This window comes from Mangifera indica, unplaced genomic scaffold (assembly GCF_011075055.1).
Source record: "Mangifera indica cultivar Alphonso unplaced genomic scaffold, CATAS_Mindica_2.1 Un_0057, whole genome shotgun sequence".
In the NCBI taxonomy this organism is placed as follows: Eukaryota; Viridiplantae; Streptophyta; class Magnoliopsida; order Sapindales; family Anacardiaceae; genus Mangifera; species Mangifera indica.
Window position 1 is genome coordinate 55,642 of NW_025401149.1, and position 26,018 is coordinate 81,659.

The 26,018-nt window shown below is 34.4% G+C and overlaps 6 protein-coding genes across 6 annotated transcripts; 4 read left to right on the forward strand and 2 right to left on the reverse strand.

Annotated features, from left to right (window-relative positions):
* The first annotated feature begins 4,528 nt into the window (after positions 1-4,528).
* On the forward strand, positions 4,529-5,864 carry LOC123207086 (24-methylenesterol C-methyltransferase 2-like). Its single transcript, XM_044624343.1, has one exon. The coding sequence runs from the start codon at positions 4,609-4,611 to the stop codon at positions 5,698-5,700; it is 1,092 nt and encodes a 363-aa protein (XP_044480278.1). The 5' UTR covers positions 4,529-4,608; the 3' UTR covers positions 5,701-5,864.
* Positions 5,865-8,265: 2,401 nt separating this feature from the next.
* Positions 8,266-9,559, forward strand: LOC123207060 (thioredoxin-like protein CDSP32, chloroplastic). Its single transcript, XM_044624315.1, has one exon. The coding sequence runs from the start codon at positions 8,389-8,391 to the stop codon at positions 9,280-9,282; it is 894 nt and encodes a 297-aa protein (XP_044480250.1). The 5' UTR covers positions 8,266-8,388; the 3' UTR covers positions 9,283-9,559.
* Positions 9,560-10,822: 1,263 nt separating this feature from the next.
* LOC123207066 (uncharacterized protein At1g76070-like) lies at positions 10,823-11,866 on the reverse strand. The gene has a single exon (XM_044624320.1). The coding sequence runs from the start codon at positions 11,715-11,717 to the stop codon at positions 10,944-10,946; it is 774 nt and encodes a 257-aa protein (XP_044480255.1). The 5' UTR covers positions 11,718-11,866; the 3' UTR covers positions 10,823-10,943.
* Positions 11,867-14,182: 2,316 nt separating this feature from the next.
* On the reverse strand, positions 14,183-16,600 carry LOC123207063 (pentatricopeptide repeat-containing protein At1g20300, mitochondrial-like). The gene has a single exon (XM_044624317.1). It carries the CDS (start codon positions 16,477-16,479, stop codon positions 14,884-14,886), a length of 1,596 nt encoding a protein of 531 aa, XP_044480252.1. The 5' UTR covers positions 16,480-16,600; the 3' UTR covers positions 14,183-14,883.
* Positions 16,601-17,602: 1,002 nt separating this feature from the next.
* On the forward strand, positions 17,603-19,875 carry LOC123207064. Its single transcript, XM_044624318.1, has 2 exons — positions 17,603-18,152; positions 19,518-19,875. The coding sequence occupies exon 1, from the start codon at positions 17,676-17,678 to the stop codon at positions 18,123-18,125; it is 450 nt and encodes a 149-aa protein (XP_044480253.1). The 5' UTR covers positions 17,603-17,675; the 3' UTR covers positions 18,126-18,152; positions 19,518-19,875.
* Positions 19,876-21,190: 1,315 nt separating this feature from the next.
* Positions 21,191-25,011, forward strand: LOC123207055 (probable prolyl 4-hydroxylase 3). The gene is made up of 8 exons (XM_044624310.1): positions 21,191-21,417; positions 21,512-21,596; positions 22,442-22,539; positions 22,677-22,774; positions 23,123-23,252; positions 23,383-23,570; positions 23,799-23,888; positions 24,653-25,011. Exons 1-7 carry the CDS (start codon positions 21,233-21,235, stop codon positions 23,870-23,872), a joined length of 858 nt encoding a protein of 285 aa, XP_044480245.1. The 5' UTR covers positions 21,191-21,232; the 3' UTR covers positions 23,873-23,888; positions 24,653-25,011.
* Positions 25,012-26,018: the final 1,007 nt, after the last annotated feature.

Consider the following 26,018-nt stretch of genomic DNA (forward strand, 5'->3'; position numbering starts at 1 on the left):
AATTTTAAATTTAATTATTGATCTTATAATTATTATACTAGATAATTAGTTTTAAAATTAGTTATTAAATTTAAAATTTTATCTATTTAACATTAGTTTGATTTTTTAAAAAAATACTGTTTGACTTATATGGGTTTGCTTGTTAAAAAAAAAACAAAGAGAGAGAACATGTTTTGATCTATTACAATTTTATAATATTCCATGGGGCGAAAGGTGTTGTGGAAACGCGAAATAAAGGGGGAAATTGGGATTTCATTCCTGACCATCACCACTAATATAACAAAATCAAGGGCAATAAAGCTGAAAGACGTTCACATTTCACAGATCCAAAGGCAAAAAAAAAATGTTATCTGTCGGACTGCTTTTTCTTTTTCCAGGAAAATGAAGTACAAATTGGCAATTAAAGTGAAAACTGCTTTACAACGAAGCCTACAGGTGAGCTGAATCATGAGTGCCAAGACAACGCAACGCAACGCAACGCAACACAACACAACACAACACAAATTCATCAGGAATGTAGCAAGCTTGTCTCAGCGCGGCAGTCATCCTCAAGGACCACATCTATATGGCTTTCTAGTGGTAATTAGGAATTTATTCGCGTCAGATTGCCTTTTTTAAATTCAATTAATTATATTAAATAAGTAAAAACTTAAGAGTAAGAGATTCACTCTACCATTACCAAAGACTTCATGTGTTTTTGGGTAATGAGTAATTTTATTCAAATTGGACATCTTCTCTAAAACAAAATCAATCACATCAAATAAATAAAATTTTGAATTCAATAACCAATTATACAATCATTAAAATATAATTTTGATATATCCCTCAAAAAATTTAAACCCAAACTCTATATCTTTTATTTTACCATTTAAATCATCTCTTACACGAAAAGCCTGATATTGCTTACAAATCACAACTTAAAAAAGAAAAAACAAGTCGGCCTTGCACTTGTAGATATTGGCAGAGAGCTGGATACCTAGTGGACTCAGAAATCAAAGTAAACTTCTTTTTTTAATTTTTCTGGCTTAAATGGGTGGAAAATTATGTCCATGAGCTCACTAATTGGATAACTAATGGACATATCGCAAGGATAATCAACAAAGGCGGCCCGAATACTATTCAGAATCAAAATTAATTGTCAGGTCGCCTTCACTGTATCAGCTGATGGTTGGGATAAAAATAGCCCCTGCCGGCGAAATTTGGATAGATTAGTACAAATTGGTTCATAAATTGTCCATTTCAATTGTTGTATGTATGCGGACCAGTTGGTCATGACAAACCAGTGAATTTTATAGCAAGGCACCGTAATAATGTACAACACAATACCCTAGCTAAGTTGCTTAATGAAGATCTGAATAATGGATTCTGGCCACCATGGTGCCGCATGGGTAGCTTCTTAACGGAGAGAATAGATAGAGTAGTGCAATGTTTTCAGATCCTGATTGACCTTTATTCGATCAAACAGTTTAATTACATTAATATGACATAATTAAAAATTAAAATAAGTTTTTAGATAATGTTTAACAATAAATGTTTTTATTTTGGCAATACCTATTTTTATTTACATTACTCTTAGTACAAGTCTTTAAGCAAACGTAAGTTATGATATTCTCAATTGGCCAAAGGACTTAGTCCCACCCAAAGTATGTTGCATTTCTAAATTCATATATTTTAATTTTGAAAATTTTATTTACCCACTTATGGTAGGATAAAGTTAATGAAACTCTAACTTTTTAAAAATTTATCTCTTTCTCCTTCCTAAATTTTAAAAATTAATAATTTCTCCCTAGGACAATTTAAAAAACAATATTTTCTCTCATAGGTTTTAGCTCTTAAGTTTTGGCAACATCTCCAACAGTTTCTCTTTCGTGATGCTTCCTTTTCCTCCAACAATGTCTCTCTCAGCATCTCTCCCTTCTTTAGTCAACTATTAAAGCTAGAAAGACAAAGACAAGAGATCTTGTTTTCCTATATTGAATAACCAATGGAAGGAGAGAGGATGTCGAGAGAGACATTATCGAAGGAAGAGGAAACTTTAGGAGGAGGAGGCTGTCAGCGATGATATTGGGAATTGAAAACTAAACCTTTAAGAGGAAAATATTGTTTTTTAAATTTTGGCCTAGGAGAATTATTAGGTTTAAGAGTTTAAGAGAGAAAAAAGATACAATTTTAGTTTATTTTTAATATTATAAGTAAAATAACGATTTTATTTTTTAAAATTAATAGACTTAATTGTTTATAAGTGAATAAATAAATTTTTCAAAATTAAAAGATAAAAATTTAAAAATTTAACATACTTTTAGTGAGAGTAATTCCTTTAATCTCCTCAATTTGTATACAATGAATCATTGAAAACTTAGGTAATAAATTCATTTTTTATAGTGATTTTTTCTCGTTTTCAATTTTAACATTTTAAATTTGATTTAAGTTTGAGTTTAACTTATTTTAAAATTCAATTTAATTTGAATCCGTCTTAATAATTTTCAATTAGACAAAACTGGGTTGGTCCGAATTCTAAAACAATCTTGCAGTGTTAAGCGGTTGGCTTTCGGCCAGCCATTTTCCGAATTAACTATGTTAAACATGTCATAAGGGCACGTGACAAAAGTATTGAAAGATCGTTTGTATGTATCGGAATGCAAGTGAACATACAACACACCCGTTCCCTCAGTTACAGTTCTTTTCCTAACACAAGTAAAACCGTATCCCGTTTTGCACGGATCACGGATTGAGATTTCAACGGGAAAGTCTGATTTTTTTTAATATTGCCAACTTTATAAAAATCCAGAGTGATAATCATGTGTAATGAAGCCTACAGATTTTAATATGGTCTTAAAACTTTTTGTGTTAGAAGATATGTCTTCGACTTTATAGATCTAGACAAATTAGTAACTAACACGTCATCTTTCTGAGCTATCAAACAGCCCCATAGAGGCCCACGACAGAGCACAAAGTTTCATGTATAATACTTACAATCTGTCAGGGGTCCCCGACAGAACATAAATATATTTATATAAATTAAAAATAAAATAGAAGTATGGCATATGTTATTATAATTAGTAATATTATACATGTATAATTTTATATAAAATAATAATATATTATTATATAATTAAATAATTTTAAATTAAAAATAAAATAAAATTTAATTATTTAATTATATATTATTATTATTATTATATATAATTTTATTATATTAAAATTAATGATATATAATAATGGTAGGATAAGTTAAATCAATTTAAGATTAAATTGAATTTTAAAAAATAATTTAAAATTGATAAACTAATATTCAAACTGAGTTCAAAAGTAATTTAACTTTTGATCATGGTTTTGAAATTGGAATCAAATTGATTAGTTCAACCAAAATTTCACGGTTATTGAATTCTTTAGAATCGTGATTAAATTAAAGAAATTGTATTAAATCGTCAATTTAATCCTGGACTAACTGAATTATTGAATTGGTCAATCATGAAACAATTGAAATGCTGATTCAATCTTGATCCAATAAACCGGTTGAATTGCAAAACAATTTAACCGGGCAAATTGTATCAAGTCACCGTTAGGGATGACAACAAGGAGGGGCGGGGAGGGGATCTCAATCCTTGTCCCTGTCCTCATAAGGGATATTAATCTCCGTTCCCGCTATGGGGATGAAAATGATTCTTCATCCCTTTGCCTCAAAGAAAAATCCCCTCTTTATCTTCTCTCCATCCTCGTGGAAAAAAATCTTTTTTACGTATCCGCAAAAAAAAATTTCTTTTTTTTACCTTCTAAACACAATATAAATATATTAAATAATAAAATTAAAATTAACATACTATTTCAAATATCACAAATATAATATATTAACTATTTTAATATATACAACAAAAACTTAAATAAATTTAAAAAATATAAATACTTTAAAACTATAAAAAATATATTAGTATTTTCAAATATCACAAATATAATATATTAACTATTTTAATACATACAACAAAAACTTAAATAAATTTAAAAAATATAAATACTTTAAAACTATAAAAAATATATTAGTGTTTTAAATAAATATATTAATATAAATTGATGAGGGTGGGGCGGAGAGGGGGGAGGACACATGTATCCCCATCCCCAACCCGTCCATGATTGCAGAGATTTTTTTCATCCTCATCCCCGTCCACTTTCTCGTCTTTATCAAAAAATCTCTTTTCCGTTAAGATAAAAAAAGGTCAAAACCCTTAAAATCAGACCCAAATTACTATCCTCAGTCACCGTTCAACCATTGGTTGAATGGACTTGTTGACTGCAGTTGGATTTTCATTTATTTATTTGTAATTAGTGTGTATTAAGCACAAGTCCTAATAATTAGCAAGAAATAATTTTGCAATAAATTTCGACCGAAAAAATTGTAGAGGGTTTAATGTAAATGTACAGCCCTTTTGATTTTTGAACTATTTTTTGTTCGAAATATACTTGTTTGGGTTCACGTGCTCATGGTTAAAAAGCAAACTTTCCACGCGCACAGCGCGTGCTCTTTTCAGTCTACTTAAATCCCTATACATATTTCTTTGCTTGACAAACGGGATAACACAGGAGACGCAAATCTTGCGTTTCACTTTACACTAAATGGACTCTCTTGCTCTTTTCTGTACTGGGGCTCTCCTTGCCGGCGGTCTCTTCTGGTTTGTCTGTATATTGGGCCCCGCTGAACAGAAGGGCAAACGGGCCGTCGATCTATCGGGTGGCTCGATCTCAGCCGAGAAAGTCCAAGATAATTACAAGCAATACTGGTCTTTCTTCCGCCGCCCCAAAGAGATCGAGACCGCCGAGAAAGTTCCGGATTTCGTGGACACTTTTTATAACTTAGTTACCGACATTTACGAATGGGGTTGGGGTCAGTCCTTTCATTTCTCTCCATCCATTCCTGGTAAGTCGCATCGTGACGCCACGCGCCTCCACGAAGAGATGGCAGTGGATCTCATCGATGTCAAACCGGGACAGCGAATCCTGGACGTCGGATGTGGCGTTGGTGGGCCCATGCGTGCTATTGCCGCCCACTCGCGGGCGAATGTGGTGGGTATCACAATCAATGACTACCAGGTCAATCGGGCTCGTTTACATAACAGGAAAGCGGGTTTAGACTCGCTTTGTGAGGTTGTTTGTGGAAATTTTCTTGAGATGCCGTTCCCTGACAACAGCTTCGACGGCGCGTACTCCATCGAAGCAACATGTCACGCGCCGAAGCTCGAAGATGTATACGCGGAGGTGTTTAGGGTCTTGAAGCCCGGATCTCTCTACGTGTCCTACGAGTGGGTGACGACGGACAAGTACAGAGGAGACAACCCGGAACACGTGGAGATCATTCAAGGGATTGAAAGAGGAGATGCTTTACCTGGGCTTAGAAGCTTTGCTGATATTGCCGAGACGGCGAAAAAAGTTGGGTTCAAAGTGGTGAAGGAGAAGGATCTGGCTATACCACCGGCTCAGCCATGGTGGACCAGACTGAAGATGGGCAGGATCGCTTACTGGAGGAATCACATTCTGGTCACAATCCTTGCCGCCTTGGGGATTGCACCAAAAGGAACTGTTGATGTTCATGAGATGCTTTTCAAGACGGCTGACTATTTAACCAGAGGTGGTGACACTGGAATATTCACTCCGATGCACATGATTCTGCTCAGAAAACCAGAGGCTTCTCCGAAACCTTCTTCGTCTTAGCCAAATGTATTGAGGTGTGTTTTGAGACATCTCTATTCGTCGTCTAGTTAATTTTTTTTTTTTTTCTAGGGTTTTGTTTTTCCTGTTAAATTTTACTTATGATTATCATCACCATGTATCCTTTTCTTTTAAAATTTTATTTAAATTCTGTTGTTGGATTCTAATTTTGGTGGGAAAAAGTTTCTTCTGTATTTCCGAACATTGTTCTTGGATTATGGATTTATTTGATCTGTGAGAAACAACATGATGAATAAATGAAGAGGTTCTAAAAGGAAAAAAAAAAAAACATAAATATAATTTTATCTGAAGAATCAATCTCCTTCTGGGATTTTCCGCCAGACAAAAAATATATCTATAGATATTGTGAAATAAACCTGATAGATCTATGATTAACTGAACTTGCGTGGGATTCTTGGAAGTATGTGCAAAGTGAGAAGAGGTGAAACTTCACTTACGGGTGGATTTTAGTGAGACAGGCAGAGTTGGAATTTAAAACAGTTAATTTGAGTTGTTCAATAGGAAGAATTTGAGTAGAGTTGAGCTTTAATAAGGGTTCTTTCGGGTTTGTTTTGATTTGAGTTGAATTTAAGTTTGGGTTTAATTCAATTTCAAATCTTAAAGTTGAGTTTAATTTATATGAATTAGTGAATAACATAAGATATAATACCAAGTAATTTATGAGATTACCATATTAATGGCCTAAATCAACATATCAATATTGCTTGCTAATAGCTTATATACTTTTTTTTCTCTCTATGATTCTAATAGTTAACAATCAATCTCACTTTTAGAATTTTATTGCCAACTATGACTGAATTCGATTTCAGCTCTAATCTAAAAAACTTGAGTTTGAAATTGACAAATGGACACTCAAATTTAATTTGAGAATAATTCGACTTTGCTTTCCATATGATAACTCAAGTAGTTTAGATCAAATTTCATCTTAAGCTCAAACAACATTTGCCCAAGAGCCTTAGTTATAAAAAAAAAAAAAAGGTTATCATATGGTTATGTGTTATTTATATTTAATTTAAATTCATCAAATTATATAGTAAAATATTATCATCAATATACAAATTAATACTTATTATAAGTACACATAATTTTATTTTATTTTTTTTATATTCTCTTCTTTTTTGGACTTTTAGTTTGACCTCAGTTGTTGAATTTGAACAATGGAGACTTCGATATTGGTTCAACTTTAGAATAGAGATAAATTTGAGTTTAGTTGAGTTTGACTTGAATTTAAAAAATTCAATTTGAACTAGCAATGAAATCCATAGAGAAGTTGTTAAAAAACAATATAAAAGAAGAAAATGAGTTGTCAGAGATGAAAAAAATAATTTAAAAAAATAATAGTTAAAGAAAAAAATTTCTTAAAATAGATGGGTCTATCAACAAATTTTTAATGATTTATTAGATTTAGCTCATTCACTTTGAACATTAAGTTGAAACTAAGTAAGTTGACTTAGTTTGATCTAATCTAAAGTTTGAGTTTAATTAATTTAAACAAATGCATATAAATATCAAGAAAAATGTCAAAAAAAAAAAAGAAAAAAATAATCATTGGCAAGGTAAGTCCGGACGCTGATATTAATCATGTATTGAACTTGAATTCGTTCAATTAAAATTGTTTTAAGTTGAATTTAACCTTATTTGTTATACCAAATGATGTACCGTGGCTCGGCTGAAGAAAGTTTAGTGTGCATGAGAGGCACATGGAGAGTTGAGTAGGCCCTAATGTGATATGCTCTTAGGTGGCGACCACTGGGTTACTAACTTTTAACGTGTTGTCATATGTTTCAGCTTTTGTGTCATATCATGCTGCATATAGGATCGACATGTGGACCACTTCTTGCTTTGGATCTTTCAACATTGTGCCCCCCCCTACTGTCAGAGTTTTTTTTGCAATTTATGATATGTCCGTTTACATGAAAAACGAAGGATTAGGGGTTAAAGTTTTTCATACAAAATTTAGTTTCATCAATCCATCATAACTTAAAACTAAATTAGGTGACATTCAAACAAATTGACTAAAATATTTTTAAAATGTTATATTGTTTTTATTGCTAATAGTAGATTGGGTGCTTTGGCAAAATTAAAATATTAATAATACTTGAGAAAGTGTAAATAATAAATAATGTTAAGTCAATTCAAATCATGTTAGATCAATTCGAACACAATATAAATTTGGTTAAGATTAAGAGATTTTAACACTATTCGAGCTTAAGCTAAATATATGAATTTAAGCTAAAATCAAATTCTCCCTTATTCGAACTTGCTCAACTCATCTCGAAGTCAATGTTACCAACCAATCTCAAGATAAGTGGCTTAATGCTGATGAACCTAGAAAGGCATACTAAATTATCATACAAGTCCCCCATTGGAGCTTGGGCCAATTAACGCAAGATTTCATTGTAATTTGGGCCTTAACATCCTAAATACAGATTTGATCTCCAGGCCCTGGACGACCGATATAATATGTTTCTCTGTAAATAACAAAGATTTTTTGTTTGCGAGGATATTAAAATACGGATAATATAATCCACAAACCGAACGAGTGGCTGCCATTGCTGACTACTGAGATTTTCCTGATATTTTCTTAGCTTCTGACTCTATCATATCTCTCTGAAGCCCCTTATCATTAGACGAGCAAATTTCATCTTCTCTGTTTCCTTCTCTCTTACTATGGCTACTGTTACTAATTTCATTACCAAACTTCCTTCATCTCTTTCGACCGTCTCTAAAATAACTCCTATTTCCTTCAGCAATTCCTTTTTGTCACCTTTTGTCACCAAGCCGAAATCTCTACCAACAAAACTACAAGTAAACCGATTAAACTTCGTAGTAAAGGCTACAGCTGCTCCCGGGACTAAAAAGGCTCCAAGTGATGAAAGAGTACAGCAAGTCCACAGCATGGAAGAATTTGATGAAGCCTTAAAAAAGGCAAAAGACAAGCTTGTTGTGGTAGAATATGCTGCTAGTCACAGTGCTGAAAGCAGCAAAATCTACCCTTTTATGGTTGATCTAAGTAAGCAATGCAGCGACGTGGAGTTTCTTCTTGTCATGGGCGATGAATCGGAGAAAACTAGAGCGCTTTGTGAAAGAGAGAGGATAGACAAATTTCCACACTTCAGCTTTTACAAAAGCATGGAGAAGATTCATGAAGAAGAAGGGATTGGCCCGGATCGGCTTGTTGGAGATGTGCTATACTATGGTGATAATCATTCAGCTGTGGTGCAGTTGCATGGCAGAGAGGATGTTGAGAAGCTAATCGAAGAACATAAGGCTGATCATAAACTGCTTGTTCTTGATGTGGGGTTGAAGCATTGTGGACCATGCGTCAAGGTCTATCCAACGGTTCTAAAGCTGTCCAGGCAGATGGATACGGTAGTTTTCGCAAGAATGAACGGTGATGAGAACGACAGCTGTATGCAGTTCTTGAGGGACATGAACGTGGTTGAGGTGCCAACATTTTTGTTCATCAGAGATGGGCAGATATGTGGAAGGTATGTGGGTTCTGGTAAAGGAGAGCTTATTGGGGAGATCCTTAGATACCAAGGAGTTCGAGTGACTTATTGAAAACCAGGTAATTGCTTCAGGAATTTTTTTCTTTTTTCTTTTGGGGGGGGGGGGGGTCTCGCAGGCATGGTGGTCTGAAATTGACATTGAACTCAGACCCCGATATGTCACAGAAGGTTAAAGACGTAAATTGATTTAAGCCTGGGGTCAATAGCTAATAGATGGTAAAGAGGAATATTAATTAAATGTAGTTATGGATGAATCTGGTGGCCTTTTCGGTATTGTAGAACTGACTTATTATCTGCTTTTCGATGGATGATTATGAACTGTTTTTACCTCTCGGTTAGCTCCTTTACGAAAAGAGTCAAATCTTTTATTTGAATTCAACTAGTTGGACTCCAGCTTGAATTCAAATTCCAACAGATAATGCTTAATGCATAAAACATGTGACAATAATACTTCACATTGAACCATTTCATGTGAAGTTATTTTCGAAAACTCCTCCAAGAAACTTTGCATTGATCTTAACTGGGAATTTTATATGTACATATTAGTGTATATTATAATATAATTAGATATTATTTTATTTTTAATTTAAAATTATTTAATTATTTAATAATACATCATAAATATATATTTATATATTTAAAATATGTACGCATAATCTTATTACATCTTAATTTATAAATATTGTTTTAAGATTGGAAAATTAGTTCAACTAAGATTTGATTATTAGTCGAATCTAGGCTAAGGAAAAGATTGGTTTAATCATTTGAATCAGTTTGATCTATGATTGAATTCTATCAAGTTACAATTCAATTATCAAATCAATCTACTTAAAACTATTATATTAACTTTGACACGTATCATTATGCCACATTTCTATTCAAATTTATATATTTTAAGTTTATTTGTTTAAAAATGTGCTTCATTTATTATCCAATCATAATTTTATTTGGTTAAATATTTTGTTTTAATGTTTATATAACCATTTTACGAGTCTAATCGCCGATGTAATCGAGTTTGACCCCACCAGCCCTTAACCGGGTCAAGGTCGAATCCATTTTTAAAACATTGCACATAACATTAGCCTTTTTTTTTTAATTTTTAGTTGGTGTAAATAAATTAATACCTGTACAAACAAGCGCTGGCCGGCTAAGATAGGACAGATTGGATTCATCTTGCAGGCAAACTGACTTTGTCGGACAAAGATGCCGTATTAGTTTTTGTTTGAGAGTCATATTCAAATTACCCTGCTTACCTAACGTACAGAGAAAATTATTCAAATAAATTATTGAAGAATTAACAAGTTGGCTTATTAGATGATTAAGCACTTCATTTGGAAGCCATCAGGGGTGGATTAATTCTGGCCGAATTTGAACAAAGGCTTATTCAAATTTATAAACAGTAATATTGATTAAAATATCAACAACAACACAGAAATAATAGAAAACAAAAAAGAATCGTTCAAGAAAAATAAAAGGAATTAATAGACGATGGAGCAACCTCTGATGTGAAGCGAAGCTTAGTTCATTTGAATCGAACAATGAATTGAATCCTGACTGACTCAACTTGAATTCATTACTAGAAAAAAGGATGATTGAAGACAAAAAACCACATTGAATAACATTCATGTATGAACAAATATATGCACAGAATCAAATTTGAGATGAACAAAACAAAAAAACCCAGTAAAAATTGCATGTACTTGATCAATTTGCTCAGACCATCGAATTCAATTGAAGAGGCCTGGGTGGTTTAATGGTTCTTCTCTTCCATAAATTGACTTCTTTCCTTGGCTGCAATTCTACTCCTCCACCTACCGTTAAAGGTGCCGAAAATGGAATAATATAGTCTTCTTCTTCTTCACGATCACTGTCTCCTCTCTCTTCGTCAGAATAACAATTCCGGTGATCGGACTCCAGCGGTGCAATCTGATGAGCCATCCAATCAAAATCGGAAAAAGCACCACGACCACTTGCAAACTTTTTCATCTGATTCAAAGCAGGCGCTGTATCTGTTAGTTTCTGATCATTATCATCGCCAGAAACATCAGATTTTCTTGGTGGTTTTACGCCGCTAAAGAGTCTCTTAAACTTTGATGCCTGTTTCTTTACCTCTCGTGGAGAAGAAGATAATTTAGCAGGCTTAGTATCTTTTGGAAGCGAGACCGTCGACTTCATTTGTTTCATCATCTTCTTCTTCTGGTGATTGGCTTTGTGCTTTTTGATTTGGCCCATGCATGAAACTTTGGGCGAAGTGGGTTCCTGGTTTTCAAAGCTTTCATTCTTGGACTTTCTTCGAGCTTCATCAGGGATTATTGATATTATGGGACCTGAGAATCCTTTACCGGCATGAGCTTTGAGCTTGTTTATGTGATTATCTGATCTCTTTTCTCTACCTGGGCTGAAAGGAAGGTTTTGAAAGTTGACAGCAGAAGCAGCTTTTGGTAGAAATTTTAAGATATTGCTTCTGGGTTTAGCATGTTTCTCCATTTCTCTGAAATCTCTGAATCTCTTTGCTAACCCAACTTCTATATATATATATATATATATATATATATATATGTATGCATATATAAATAATTGTCAAAGAAAGATGACAAAATGATAAGAAACAGCAAGGGTTTTGAGTTTTGAAAATATCAAGAAGACAGAGGATATGGTCAAAAGAGGAAGATGGGGCTGTGCAGTCGACTGAGCTAGCCCTCCCACCTTCCTTTGTTTTTCATTTATTAATAATACATCAACCTCCATCTGCCTTCATTCTCCGCGGGTACATTTTTTGAATTATCTAATGGCCGAATTACTGTTTTTTGAAAAACCATTTTTTCACAGTTTATAAAAGTCAATACTCAATACTTAATTTTTATATTTATTTAAAATGTATACTCGTCAATTTTTTTTTAATAAATATTATAAATTGATTAATATTACTTGTATTAATAATATTACAAACTAATTTAATTTTAAATCATCCCCTATTTTTATTTTACTCTTGCAACTTTTCTTAAGTTAAAGAGTGGTTTTGATTGAAATCATACTAAATTGATGTAATTTTAATTAAAATTACATTGATCAATACAATTCCAGATGTCATTGATTATGAATGTGGCTGGCGATTGGTTATATTTTAATTTTTTTTTATAATTTATAATTGAAATTAATATAAATTATAAAAAATATATATTTAACCAAATTTAAGATACAAAGTGTTATTAGGTTAAGAGTTTTTATATTATTTCAATAATTTTATAAAAATTAAAAGATTTTTTTAACAAAATTAACACGTAGATGGGAAAATGGCTTTCATCGAGGTTAAAAGTTAGCAGTGGTAATCTGCTGCTTCAACAAACCGTCGGGTGGGAAATGGTCATTCTAATTACATACGCCTTGTCAATTTAAGACTTTCTAATCATCATCGCGCTCCAATTAATACTTGAAATTGTCAGCATTAGGAATTTTTTGGTGGACTGGAATATTAAATAAATTGTAGCGTGGGATTAATCCACAACTGATCTGGCGGCACTAAATTTGGAAAAGCTTGAAATGGTCCACCACCTTGAATTTTGATGCCAATACTAAATATACTGAATTACGTTGTCCCCCCTAAGGTTTGCCCTAAAAACACTTTTAGACTATTTTATGACATAATTTTTTGACTAAAAATCAAATTTTGTTTGAAAAAAAAAAAAAAAACTGATATCATAAGAGAAAGACAATAATTTTGCTATTAAAAATTTTGAAAAAAATTAAAAAACAATTTTACGATCTCATTTAACGTTTTAGATATGATAATTTAACTATTTTTATAAGTTTAAAAACTTGTAATTTAACATAGATAATTCTCTTAAAACCTTAGTCTCCACAAGCTCACCACTTCCATGATCTCACCATCACTATAAGCTCACCAACTCATTCACTTGATCAACTCATTGTAAACCATGATTTCATCTAGTTGTAAACTTGGAGATTTTGTCGTCGACATTCACACACAAGAAGAGCCAAAGACTTAATATAATGTGATTCGTGGTGAAAAAAAATAGCCAAGGAATTGAGTCAATGACACACAAAGCAAAGGATTTGAGTTGATAAAAGCAGAGAATGGAACAAGAGAGAGGGTAGTAGGGGGAACACCACAAGCGATAAAAAAAGTGAGGAAGATTGTGGGTATAAAAGATAGGGTGGATTGCTAGGTTGAGACTTGAAAGTATGGGGTGACTTATTGGGGTAAGCAAGGTGATCAGTGATGACTTTGTAGTGATAGTAAGGGTTAACCAAAATACTGAGAAAAAAGAAAGTGATGATAAAAAGATTAGAGAAGAAAATATATAATTTAAAATGTGATAACTAAATATTTTTTTTTTCAATTTTGTTAATTTGAGGGGATGTGGTAATTTAAAAAGTAAAACAATCAAGATAATATGATAATTTAGTTTTCACACATGATGTCAAGATTAATCTTCATTAATAGAATTCAATTTTAGGTAAATTAGGTGTGATTTATGTTATCAGAAGTAAAAAAAAAAAAAAAAAGTGTTTTCAGGCCAAAAGTTGGGTGGGAAAATGTAATTCACAAAATAAAATATTAATTAGGTAATGAAGTGCTGCTTCCTTATGGAACACATGAAAGATAAGTTTGTTCCTTTTTAGTTTAAATTTCAAGCAAGCAAGACATGTACCATGTGGTCTTTTGAGGCTCCTCGTTCATACACGCGGTATTAGTATTCAACATGGCTGGCTATTATCATTCCACCAATATATTATAAGTATCTTTCATGAGCATGATATAATTAAAATTTTTAAATAATTTTATTACTCAATAATATTGAATAATAAATGTTTCTAATATTGTACAAGTGTAAACAAGGTCCAATTCCAAAGAAAATCAAATGATGCTAATGTCCTAAGGAAGAATACCAACATAGATCGCAATAATCAAGAAACAAGATTTGAGTCTCTTCATCATCAAAGAGGGTTTTATCATGTAAATAAATGATATTACATCAACATAACAGTTGGGTCAATTTGCTCTAACATTCCGGATTAACAAACATTCACAACTAGCCCCAACTTTCAAAATTGGAAACAGTGAAATTATCACCAGCATATAGTGTTACCCTTCCCTTCAACCTTGAGGGCTGTTACAAATGGCTGACAAATCAACAATACAACCGCTGACAGATTTATGACATGTGTTACAAAATGCTAACAGTCTTCTTTTGACTGTGTGTGCGAATTGCAAGTATGTTAGAATTGTCAAAGTGAAAGGATCTCTGTTATCCCATCTCCCCAGTTTATTGACAGGGGCCAAATTTGAAACTGCAGATATTCTCATCAGAAACCAAAGCCATGGGGTAATGTTATGCCTCATTGATGTTTAAAGCATCAAGTAAAAGTCACGATGTAATCAAAACCAACTGGAGAAGAAAACGTCTGCATATCCAAAGCCTGCTTTTAACAAATATTCATAAGCGACAACAAGAGTTCAGAAAAACTGGGCCGGCAATACAAACTTCGTGTCAGTTGTATTATGGCAAATATTTCTACCCAAAAATCTGTGACTTAATATTGCAGAACCGATTGTGTCATTATTCAATTGAAAAAAAAAGAAGCAAAGTTTACATAGTTTAGCTCAAGAGTTCAGAAGAAGTAGCTGGTCTTACAAGGGCCGAACAACAAACCCCCTGTCAATCATTTTCTCCACTAACTCCTCATGCTTCTTTATCTGCCCTGCCTCTCTCAGTTGTTTCAGAACCATTTCATAAACCGGCAGACTTGGTTTTAAGCATTTCTCCTCAATCATCTCCTTAAATGCCTTGTAGGCATTGTTCCAATGCCCCATATCACAGTACATCGAAATTAAAACCCGGTAGGTATTCACATTAGGCTCTATGCCATTCTCATCCATTTCCTTCTTCAATTTGACAACCATGTCAATTGATTTGGAGTTAGCAAACATTTGCATCAAAGTATTGTAAGTCACAGTGTTGGGCTCACATTTCAACTCCTTCATCTTAGCATACAACCGATGAGCCCCATTCACATCGGGTACCTTCGCAATGCATCTGAATATAGTATTGAAAGTAGAAGCATTGGGGCTACAACCTGTCTTAGCCATTGTTTTAAGAACCTTAATAGCATCATCAAGATTATCATCCTTACAATGACTTTCTATCAGATAATTATATGTAATGGTATCAGCAGCACAACCAAGTCTCTTCATCTGATTATAAACCTGCAAAACCTTCTCAGTCCTACCACCCTTAACATGAACCCGCATTAGATTATTAAATGTAATTGAATTAGGCTCACAACCCACATCAAGCATCTCTGCAAAAACATCATGAGCACGCGTAATTTGCCCACACCTACACAGCGCATCAATCACAATGCTGTAGGTATACACATTAGGACTAATCCCAGCCATTTTCATTACTCCAAATACACGCTCAGCCTCTAAAATATTACCAGCTCGACACCACCCACGAACTAAGTTAGTGTAAACTATAACATCGGGCTCAAACTTATCCTTCAAGCTATCAAAAAACGATTGAGCTTCACTAGCTCTTCTTTTTCTACACAAAATACTAATCACAATCGAAAATGCAATCTTATCAGGCACGCAACCGTACTCCTCCATGCGGTTGAACGCGTGCACTGCCTCATCAGCCAATCCGGCCCTCACATATCGGCGAATGAGAATCGAGAAGGTCTCGACAGTAATTTCAACATTCCTTGATTTCATCAAATTAATAAAATGCCAAGCCAAATCGAATTGCCTTACCTTTCCAGCGAGATTAATCATCTCGTGATACGGCTCCGGGGTGTGTAAATAGTCGGGCCGGCCAGTGACCCAGTTAAAGAAAGACAAATTTTGGAGGAAGGGGATGCCATGGCGGTGCCCAGATGATCTCTCGATGACGTGCCGGACGATGGCAGGGGATATGGAGTGAACGGTGGAGATTTGAGAGAAATCGAAGGAGAGAGATGGGATAATGAAGCTGGGGCTTGGTGGGGTTGGGTTGGGATCAATGTTAGGGTTTTTGCGGTGGTGTTCTTTGATTAAAGAGTAGAATTTGTCGGCAATTAGCGTTTCTTCCGGTGATAAGGAAGTGTTTGGTTCGTTTTGAGTAAAGCTGTCTACATCATCAGAGTCATCTTTAAGTGAAGTTGAAGAAGAGGAGAAGCAAGAAGCTTTGAAGATGTGTTGAGAGAAAGAGCGCGGGAAACGAAGCTTTGATTTGATTAAAGCCATCAATGGCCAACCTCAGCCACTCGCTTTCGATGGTTTAGGGTTTTAGAAGCCTGTTTCAGGCCGCAATTCTTAACAAGGGCAAAATGACGAGGAAGCAATATCAAAGAGGGGCATTATGGGGAGGAAGCAATATCTAAGGAGGGGTATTATGGGGATGAAGCAACATTTGAAGGGGACGGAATCTGTATATGCCCCCCAATGAGAAACGTAGGAGATAAACGGCGTTAAGAATGTAATAGACAAGAATTTGGGTGATCCTAGCTGATTCAGATAGGTCTAGGATCGGAGTCGAGCCTAAATATGGTTTGACTTAAGTTCAAAAAGGATTCATAATGGGATGACTCAAGCTCAATTTGAGTTCTTTGAGAGCTTGAGTTTGTTGAGTTCAATTCATATTTGTATGGTTTAAATTTATATCTCATTTTAATAATTATCAGAATAACGTCAATTAAGTTTCAAAATTACATCATTTCCCCATATCCATCATATGATGTTGTTTTGTCAACTATTTACCTTAGCTCAATTTTAACACTGCAATCAAACTTAAATTGAGTTACATCAAACAATTGATTCGTAAGTTAAATCGAGATGAGTTTTTTCCAACTTGAGTTAGATTTTGTATCTATGCAAGCTTAGAATCCTAGCCTCTGCTTGAGATAAACTTGACCGATACAAACTTGAGTCATCTCAGTTTAGGTTCAAACATTGTGTTAAGAGCTTATTTTATCAATCAACAAAACTCCGATTTGAAAACTTGTGATTTCCTTAAATTGTGGGTGGGAAATTGTGATTTATTCAACCTGGGATGTATAGGATTTCACCATGTAAAATTTGTAAATGTATCATCTACCGATAAATTTAAAACTGATATTGTTATTATTAAACAATTATTACTATAATAAATAATGTCATTATAAGAGTAAATAATATCATTAATAAAGATAAATAGTATCAATAAATAAATAAATAAGTTGATCTTATATCAAATTAAAGTTTCAATTTGAAATCAATTTGTTCGAATAGAAATGTAAATCGGATCTAAGCCATCTCACATTGACCCACTCCCACTGCCGGCTATAAAAGTTGGGCCTGAATATGGTTTAAGAAGATAAGCCAACTTAAATTAAAGCCCATTAGCCCTACAAGTTTCCATTCTGAAGTCACCTCTGCAATTCCAAAGGCGAATCTCAGGAAGGATGTGGAAGACAGTGCAAAAATACCATAAACCACCCGTTTTAGTCCAGCGAGACGACGTCATTTCAATCCTGCGTCTCTTACACAATGGTCCGGACACATTGGAGGAATTATTGGATAGGCACGTGGTTAAAAAAGAGAAATCCCTGGACGATGACGAGGAAGAGCTGTTAACTCGGCGGCGACTCACCAGCACACGCAGAGAGGCACTCAGTCTGTATCGAGATATTCTACGGGCCACCAGATTCTTCATGTGGCCGGACTCACGTGGCGTGTTGTGGCGAGATATTCTTAGAGACAACGCCCGAAAGGAGTTTGAACAGGCGCGATTCGAAAGGGATCCGGAAATCGTCACGCGGTTGCTAATCGGAGGGCGTGATGCGGTGCAATCGGCACTTGAGAAACTTGCCGAGAAACAAAAGCAGCAGATTGAGAAGGAAGCAGCAGATTGAGAAGGAACGTGGCCGTGGAGATCCACGGTAATTGGATTTTCTTTTTTGTTGTTTTTGTTTGGACAGATTTATTTGCTTGCTTCAAAATCGGTCACCAGTATATAAAGTATGTATTTTGTAGTATTCTTTAATGATATTTTGCTATGAGCTGAAATGCAAATGATTTTAAGCCATGGACAAGCTTTCCAATTGGGTACGGATTTGTATATAGAGCAAGCCAACATTAGCAGCGGGGAATCAGCGCATTGGTTATTGTTTCGCTCAAATATATTATAATTCAAGCCCCTAGAAAAAGCAAGTGCAGTCTGAAAATTTGAAATTTTAGCATCATAATGTTGTCAACTTTTTCATCCCCGATCGAGTTGGATTTGAGCCAAACAAGGCTAGCTTGGGCTTGGCGATAATCTAGAATGGCCAGCTTGAGTTTGGGCTTGGCTTGCTGTAGGTGGCAGTTTAGCAATACCAGAGAAGTAGAAGAATCATTGCCAGAGAAGAAAAGAAAAACTGTCAGTCAGGCAAGATCCGGTGCAGTGATGCCGGCGAGATGCCAATCTCAAGCTTAACTCGAGATCAGTGAACTGAAACTTTAATTTGAGTTTGACTCGAATGAGTCAAACAGTAATCCAAGCCCAAGCTCAGTTCGTGTCCACCCTTGCCTGCCCCAGGCTTCAACCAGTTAGGAGAAAAAACGATGAATTGGACATATAGAAATCAATAGCAGACAAAAAAGCTCATGGTCATCTAGTTCTATACCAACCTGGCTATTATAAAATGGCCACTTTGTATAAACTAGAAAATGTACCAGCCAAAGATTATGAACCTGTAAAATTTTGATACATATTGATAGACATTTTAAGATGTATACTAGGAGAAATAAGGAGACACATATTTGAGAAAAGTTGTTGAAGGGTGAAAAGTTTTTGGAAGATTCCTAAAATGTGATTGGGTGACTTGGCAGCAAGGGAAAGATACAAGTCATGGCACTTATTTGGAGCCTGGCTGGGTTGTTAAGGGGCATGAAGAATGTTATTTTGGGTAGCTAGCTATGTGCTAGGGAGGTTGCTGGCTCCTCAAATTGCGGGAATTATGATTTACTTTCTGGTTTTGTGGTCTGGGTAATCTGATTGTAGCAGTTGAGTATAATTAGTGGGATTCTCCTGCTCAGTTGATAAATTCATTACATATATTTTCATCTGTTTGTGCATCTGTGGTGTGGTTTTGGTGTGTTCTGACTGGATTTGGAGGTGGAACTCTGTCACATACATTTGTATTCCTCTCTGCATAATTGTGACTTGCGACCTGTTCCTGTTTTCAATTTAGTTGCTTGTATTTCCGTGTAAATGTTTGTTTTAAGAGTCTTGACGGTTTTGAACAAAATAAAATTGGTTGCAGGTTTCACTTCACCAAATAGCTATTCACTTGTAAAATTCTTGTACCAAGGCAGAATGACATCAATGCAAGCTACTTCTGATTTGTAATCTATACCTGGTATTGTAATAGCTTTTCCTTGTAACATGTAAACTATATTACAGCATGTTACCCAGCAGGAACCATAGGCAAAGACAACATGATTACAATATTCATGTAAGCTGCACCACATTCCATTTTTCGGTGTCAATCAAAGACTATGCCCGATCATAAACAAAGTCAATGGATTGGAGACTTGTAAATTCACACCTTTTCGTGGCACACTCTTTTTTTAACTTACACTTTTATGCAATTTTTATATAGGAATCTTAATTGATAAATACTTGATGTGTGTACTTGTTAGTCAAATTTTCATTACAAGTTGTACCCACACTGAAATTGTTGCTTTAGTCCACATTTTGTTTTGAAAATTCACCTTTTGAATTCACATTTTTTGAATTTGGATAATCTCTTATGGAATTAAGGTTATCGGTATACAACACAGGCAGTGCAGTTCCGACTGTAGTCCTGATGCGTTTATCAGCTGCTCCAAGTCAGGACAACAACTCTTCAGGATTTATGGATTTGAAAGTTACTTTCAGACTATTTTTTAGAGTAAATTACCCTTAAATGACATTTCTCACCCAAAATCAAGATGTATTTATTTAAACAAAATCCTAAAACACTGTTAGAAAATAAAATTATAATTTTAATGGTAATTTGGTGATCTGAAAAAAATTTAAATTATTAGCAGCATGATCATGATCATTTTTTAACACTATGTCCGAGCATTGTTTTCATTTTTGGGTACAAATTTGTAGTTTAAAAATTCAAGGGGTGGAAATGATTTCTCCAGACCTTTGGTGGGAAATATTATCTACCTCTTAATTTTTCCATAGGCAAATCTGTAGTAGATTTTATTATCAAGAGCAGACCCAGACCCAGACCCAGACCCATACCCAGACCCATTTAATAATAATACCACTGATGTGTATTGATAGATCACGCCGAGAAAGATGTGATCTGGCCATCGTTGCACTAAACATGTGTGATTTGACTATATCTCAATTTTATCAACGTGATTTTGACAAGAATTTTATCCAGAAAAAATGCGATCTCATCTTACCACACCATTGTAGTGTAATTTCGACATAGTTTTGCACTTTTTCGATGTAATTCCAATGACAAATTTAGTCAAATTGTTAATGATTACCAGTAAGGTCAGTACGATGATTTAAAAAAATTTAAATACTTAGGGGTAGTAGTAGGCATTTTCTTGACATTGTGTCAAAGCCTTTTTGGTTCAGGGTGAAAAATAGTTGTTTGAAAATTCAAGGGGTGGGAATGATTTCTCCAAATCTTAGGTGGAAAATGATATCTTCCTCTTATTTTTCTGAGGGAGGACCAATTGTCAAGAACAAACCCAAGGCCAACCATTAAATATTCTTCCATTTCAAGCCCTTCATAATTCAGAAACCTTGAGCTGCCCACAATATGACAAAGTAACTTCAACGTAAACTAGGAGCAGATACAATGACTAAATTACCCACGAAATAGCCAACAGAATTTCTAATATAGGCCAACACTTAGGGGTAAATTTGTCATTGGAATTGCCGATATATATTTATGTAAATTGAGTTCTCTGCCTTTCCAGAGTTCAAAATTTGGCTGATTTCTGGTAGTTCTTAGGAGTTTCATCAATGGCGAAAGTGAAGCATTCTCGGCTGCAATTCAAGAAATTGTCAACGCTAAAGTTGGTTTTGTTCATGCTAACAGTTGTTCTTTTAATGTTTTTGGCTATGGGGATTTTCTTTCCTCCAATAGGCGACGACAGTGATTCTCCGCCAAATGGTCTCAGCTTCTACAGGCGCCACACCATTGAAAAGTATGCGTCTATCTCTTTGTTCCTTTTTTTTTTCTTCTTTATTTACAATTTTATTTGTCGTTCCTTGTATTTTAATGGCGGGAATTAATTTCAGACATAATAAGATGGAGGAGGTTAGAGAGCAATGGACTGAAGTCATTTCTTGGGAGCCTAGAGCTTTCATTTATCATAATTTCTTGGTCAGTTTCATATTTCTTTTCTCTGTTGATTAATGCTTGTTGTTCTGTTTGTTAAAAAAATCAGTAGGGGTGTTAAAAAAGTCCACAAGCCGAACCGACAACCGGACTGGGAAACAGGGTAATCGAAAATCTGGTTCGTTTACCGGTTAGGATTTTAGCCAAACAGATTTTTTCTCTTCCGTTACCGGTTTGACGGTATTTGTAAAACCCATTAACCGAACCAAACCGATTTGAAGAAAAACAAAGTTTGAAAGTTGGATCGCCGGTTCCATTTTCCAGATAGCTTGTTCAACAAGGAACGACCCATTCCATTGATGGTTCATTATTCTGGACAAATTGATTAAAATGTGAAGTCTAAAGTCTTAACGATCATCCCTTTGAAAATTCAGTTAAAAACGATTAACTGAAAATTTGGTTCAGTTATTTCAAAACCGATAAATCTTTCAACTGGTTTGGTTTAAAGTTTTCTCTGAACCACAAAACTAATTCAGTTCAAGAAGTGGTCAATCTAGTTTGGTTTACTGGTTTTGAACATCCCTAAAATTATCAATCTGCACGCTGTATACGGCTATCACTCTTTTCCATTCTTGGAAATATTATTGGTCTCGAAACCAATTTGATTGAACATATAATTAGTCTGCCTACAATATAATGCTCATAGAAATATTATGCATTGCTGGTTCCATGGATGAACAATTTGGATTCTATCATTGTAGGGAGAGGTTGTGTGGTGCCCTTCCTTTTAAGTGCATGTAAACATGACCATTTCATGCACAATTAGGTGTTGAATATATAAGCCCTTGTACTGGTAGAAAAAATGACTTCTGGCATGCTAATTTGTACAGTCCAAGGCAGAATGTGACTACCTGATAAATCTTGCTAAACCACACATGGTAGCATCAGCTGTTGTTGATAGCGAGACTGGTCAGAGTAAACATAGCAGGTTTGCTTTCCTTGCAACCATCTCCGTTTGCTTTGCTGTAAATTAAAAAAAAAAAAAAGAATTGAGGGTCTGAGGGTTTGCTGTAATTTTCCCCCCTAAAGAAATCTCTATTAAGGAACTTGACATCTCTTCTGCAGGGTGCGTACAAGCTCTGGTATGTTTCTAAGGAGAGGGCAAGATAAAATTATTCGGAATATTGAAAAGCGGATTGCAGACTTCACTTTCATTCCTGTTGGTGAGAGCCTATATATATATATATATATATATATATATACATATATCTGCATCTCTAATTGTGCCCACATAAATTTGAAGATGCTCTTGCAAGATAACATTCTGTTTTGTTTTATTTCTTTCACAATAGTGTTTCCAGCCAAAGTGGTTACTGGACTCATTGACTTTTCTATGTTGCATACTGTGGTTTTTTTTTTTTTTTAAATATTGTTGCCTTGTACATAAATGCAGAAAATGTTCTATCACTCTTCTTTGATTTCTGAACCAAAAGAAAACTGTAAATATCTGTTTTGCTATTACCAGTTGGTTTTTCAATTCATGAAATTGCTTTGTGTGAACTTTACTACAGAGAATGGAGAAGGACTTCATGTCATCCACTATGAAGTTGGACAGCAATATGAGCCTCATTATGATTACTTCCTCGATAAGTTCAACATTAAGAATGGAGGGCAGCGGATGGCCACTCTTCTTATGTATTTGTATGAGATAATTTCCTTTGCCAACATCCTTGGATCACTCACCATGTACCATAATTTTTCATTCGGTTACATCTTGTACAGAAACCTGATGCCTTCCCTTTCTACTTTTCTCTTTCTATTGTTGTTGTAGGTCAGATGTTGAAGAAGGGGGTGAGACATTGTTTCCTCATACCAAAGCAAATTTCAGTTCTGTGCCACGGTGGAATGAGTTGTCTGAATGTGGAAAACAAGGTCTCTCATTAAAACCAAAAATGGGTGATGCATTATTGTTTTGGAGCATGAGGCCTGATGCCACAGTAGATCCTTCAAGTTTGCATGGTTAGCAATTCTGCATTTTTTTCTATTTGTATTGACCTTTAGCTGTAATCATAAAAATGATTCTGCTGTTTGTCTTGCATTTCAGAAGAAAAGTATTTGCCTCATATTATCTTCTTCTAGCACGACACAATGACATTTACAAGTTATTTTAAATTTTTTAGCGAGTGCTTTTCATTCACCAACACAATGTTATTGATGAGTTAAAATCATTTTTATGGTTGATGTTAGGTGCTTGTCCCGTAATCAGAGGGAACAAATGGTCATGTACAAAGTGGATGCATGTCAATGAGTACAACATCTGAGCTATTATTTGTAAAGGTAATTCTCAATGCCAAAACTAGTGAACTTCATGTAAAGGCTGCTTGCTTTTTGAATTAGATGGTGTTCTAGGATACTTATTGATATGTTGCTTGATGCAACACATTCCCATTGGCCCAATTTTGTTTTAAGAAAAATGCTGAATTACATCAACATATATGGATAAGAAGCTGCTTCTTTTACTAAAAAACGACTTACTGAAGGCAAGAAATGCATGTTCTTCACTATGGCTTTCGAAATGGAATTGTAGCAAACAACAACTTACATTTTTGACAAGTATGGCTAGTGGTTATTGAAATGGTGAGTATGTTGAATTGTATGAGCAAGTAGCAATACAAGCATGGAAAATAGGAATCTATAGGCTTGATTGCACTGATTGTAACATCTTGGTATAAGATATTTTCAACTTTGGATACAAAATCCGTCACAATTTTGATTTTGGGTTTTACAAGCCAAAATACGTCAATAATTGTTTAACAACTCACAAATAGGATGCATATACATACTCAACATCTCTTTCCTATTCTGTCAATGTTTAAAACAAACAATATCTTAACAGTAGACTAGACTATTGGACCAGAATATTAATGTGATTGTAAGATATGCCATTGTAGTAGTTTCTAAATGATGATACTTCAATTTGCTGTACTAAATCCTCATTCATAACTGCAGTTTGCTAACCGTACAATGCAAAGCTATTGCATGAAGCTAGTTTACTTAGATCTGCGCTTGCATTGATACAATTTCATTTACTATGTCTGCAGGACTTAGAAGACATCATTGTCTCAGGAGGGTCATTGCTTTTAGTTTGTGTGGTTAATGGAGCATTCTGGTGTGGCCCTCCTAACTACCATTTAAACATTACAATTGAGGTGACATGATTCTGTATATGACTGGCCTTTTTTTTTTAAGAAAAAAAATCTTTATACATGCCATTTAGCCTGAGAGAAGTCGTCCTTCATTTGGAAAATAAAATGTGGTTCAGAGGATGTGATCTGTTGCAACTGATGTGTTGACAGATTACTGAAAACAAACCAAAAAAATTCTGAACCACTTGATATATACTTCCTGATTAATACTATAGTACACACATTTTCTTACATACACAAACAAGTTGACAGATTATCATCGTATAATTAATGCTTATTGATCTTGTTATGTGTGTACGTATGAGTTCTTTGGAGGTTTTTTTTTTTTTTTGGGAACGATGCAAACTGTTCTCTATTATATTTACGAATTTACTTCACTCTTAAAAAGATGATGATTCAGCAATGAGATAAACATAAACATAAATAAATGATGATAAAATATATTGTTGGGTGAGATTTTTTTACAACATTTAAAAATAAATTATTTGTCGCGAGGCTACCATGGCAACAATGTCACTTTTAGGAAGATAGTCACATCAAGTTAGTTTGAGCTTGGCATATTGTTTGGCCTAACTGAGTTGAACTTGAGTAAATGATCAATTTATCAAGCTTAAGTTTGACTTTGGTTAGTGCATTATCAATGATTTTTTAAATTTGTTGGTGATTTTTTTTTCCTTTTGTATATAATGATTCATCTTTTTATTTGATGACTCTTCTCCTTTAGCATCACTGCTTACCAACTCGGGCAAGCTAAGTTCTAGCTTGGTTTGGCTATTTTGGAATTCTCAAGCTTCATTTTCTCCTATCATAATAACAATATCAAATAGAAAATGAATAGGTAAAGAGTTCCCAATGGAATTCTCAAACTGCACGTTTCTAAAAGTCTTGACAAGATTCATCTTAAAGTTGGCCCGACTACGGCTTTGATGGTTAACCCCTAAAAGCCCATCACAGGGCAAGATTCCTTTTAAAAACCCCAATCGAGAATGGGCATGTTAACCCAAAAGCCCACCAGCCTTTCCGGATAAACAAGGAAAAATTTTGTGAGCCCATTTTTTTTCCTGACATTAAGGGCTTATTCTATCCGAATTAATCAATTAAACTCAAAATCAAGCTCTAATCAACCTCCTTTTTATAGAAAGAGCTGAGTTTGGGTCTATCCAAACATTTGAATTAAAACTGATTCAAATCGAATTTAAAATTAAATTATATTTTAACAGAGTTCGAATTTCAACTCATCAATTTTAAACTGACTTTTTTA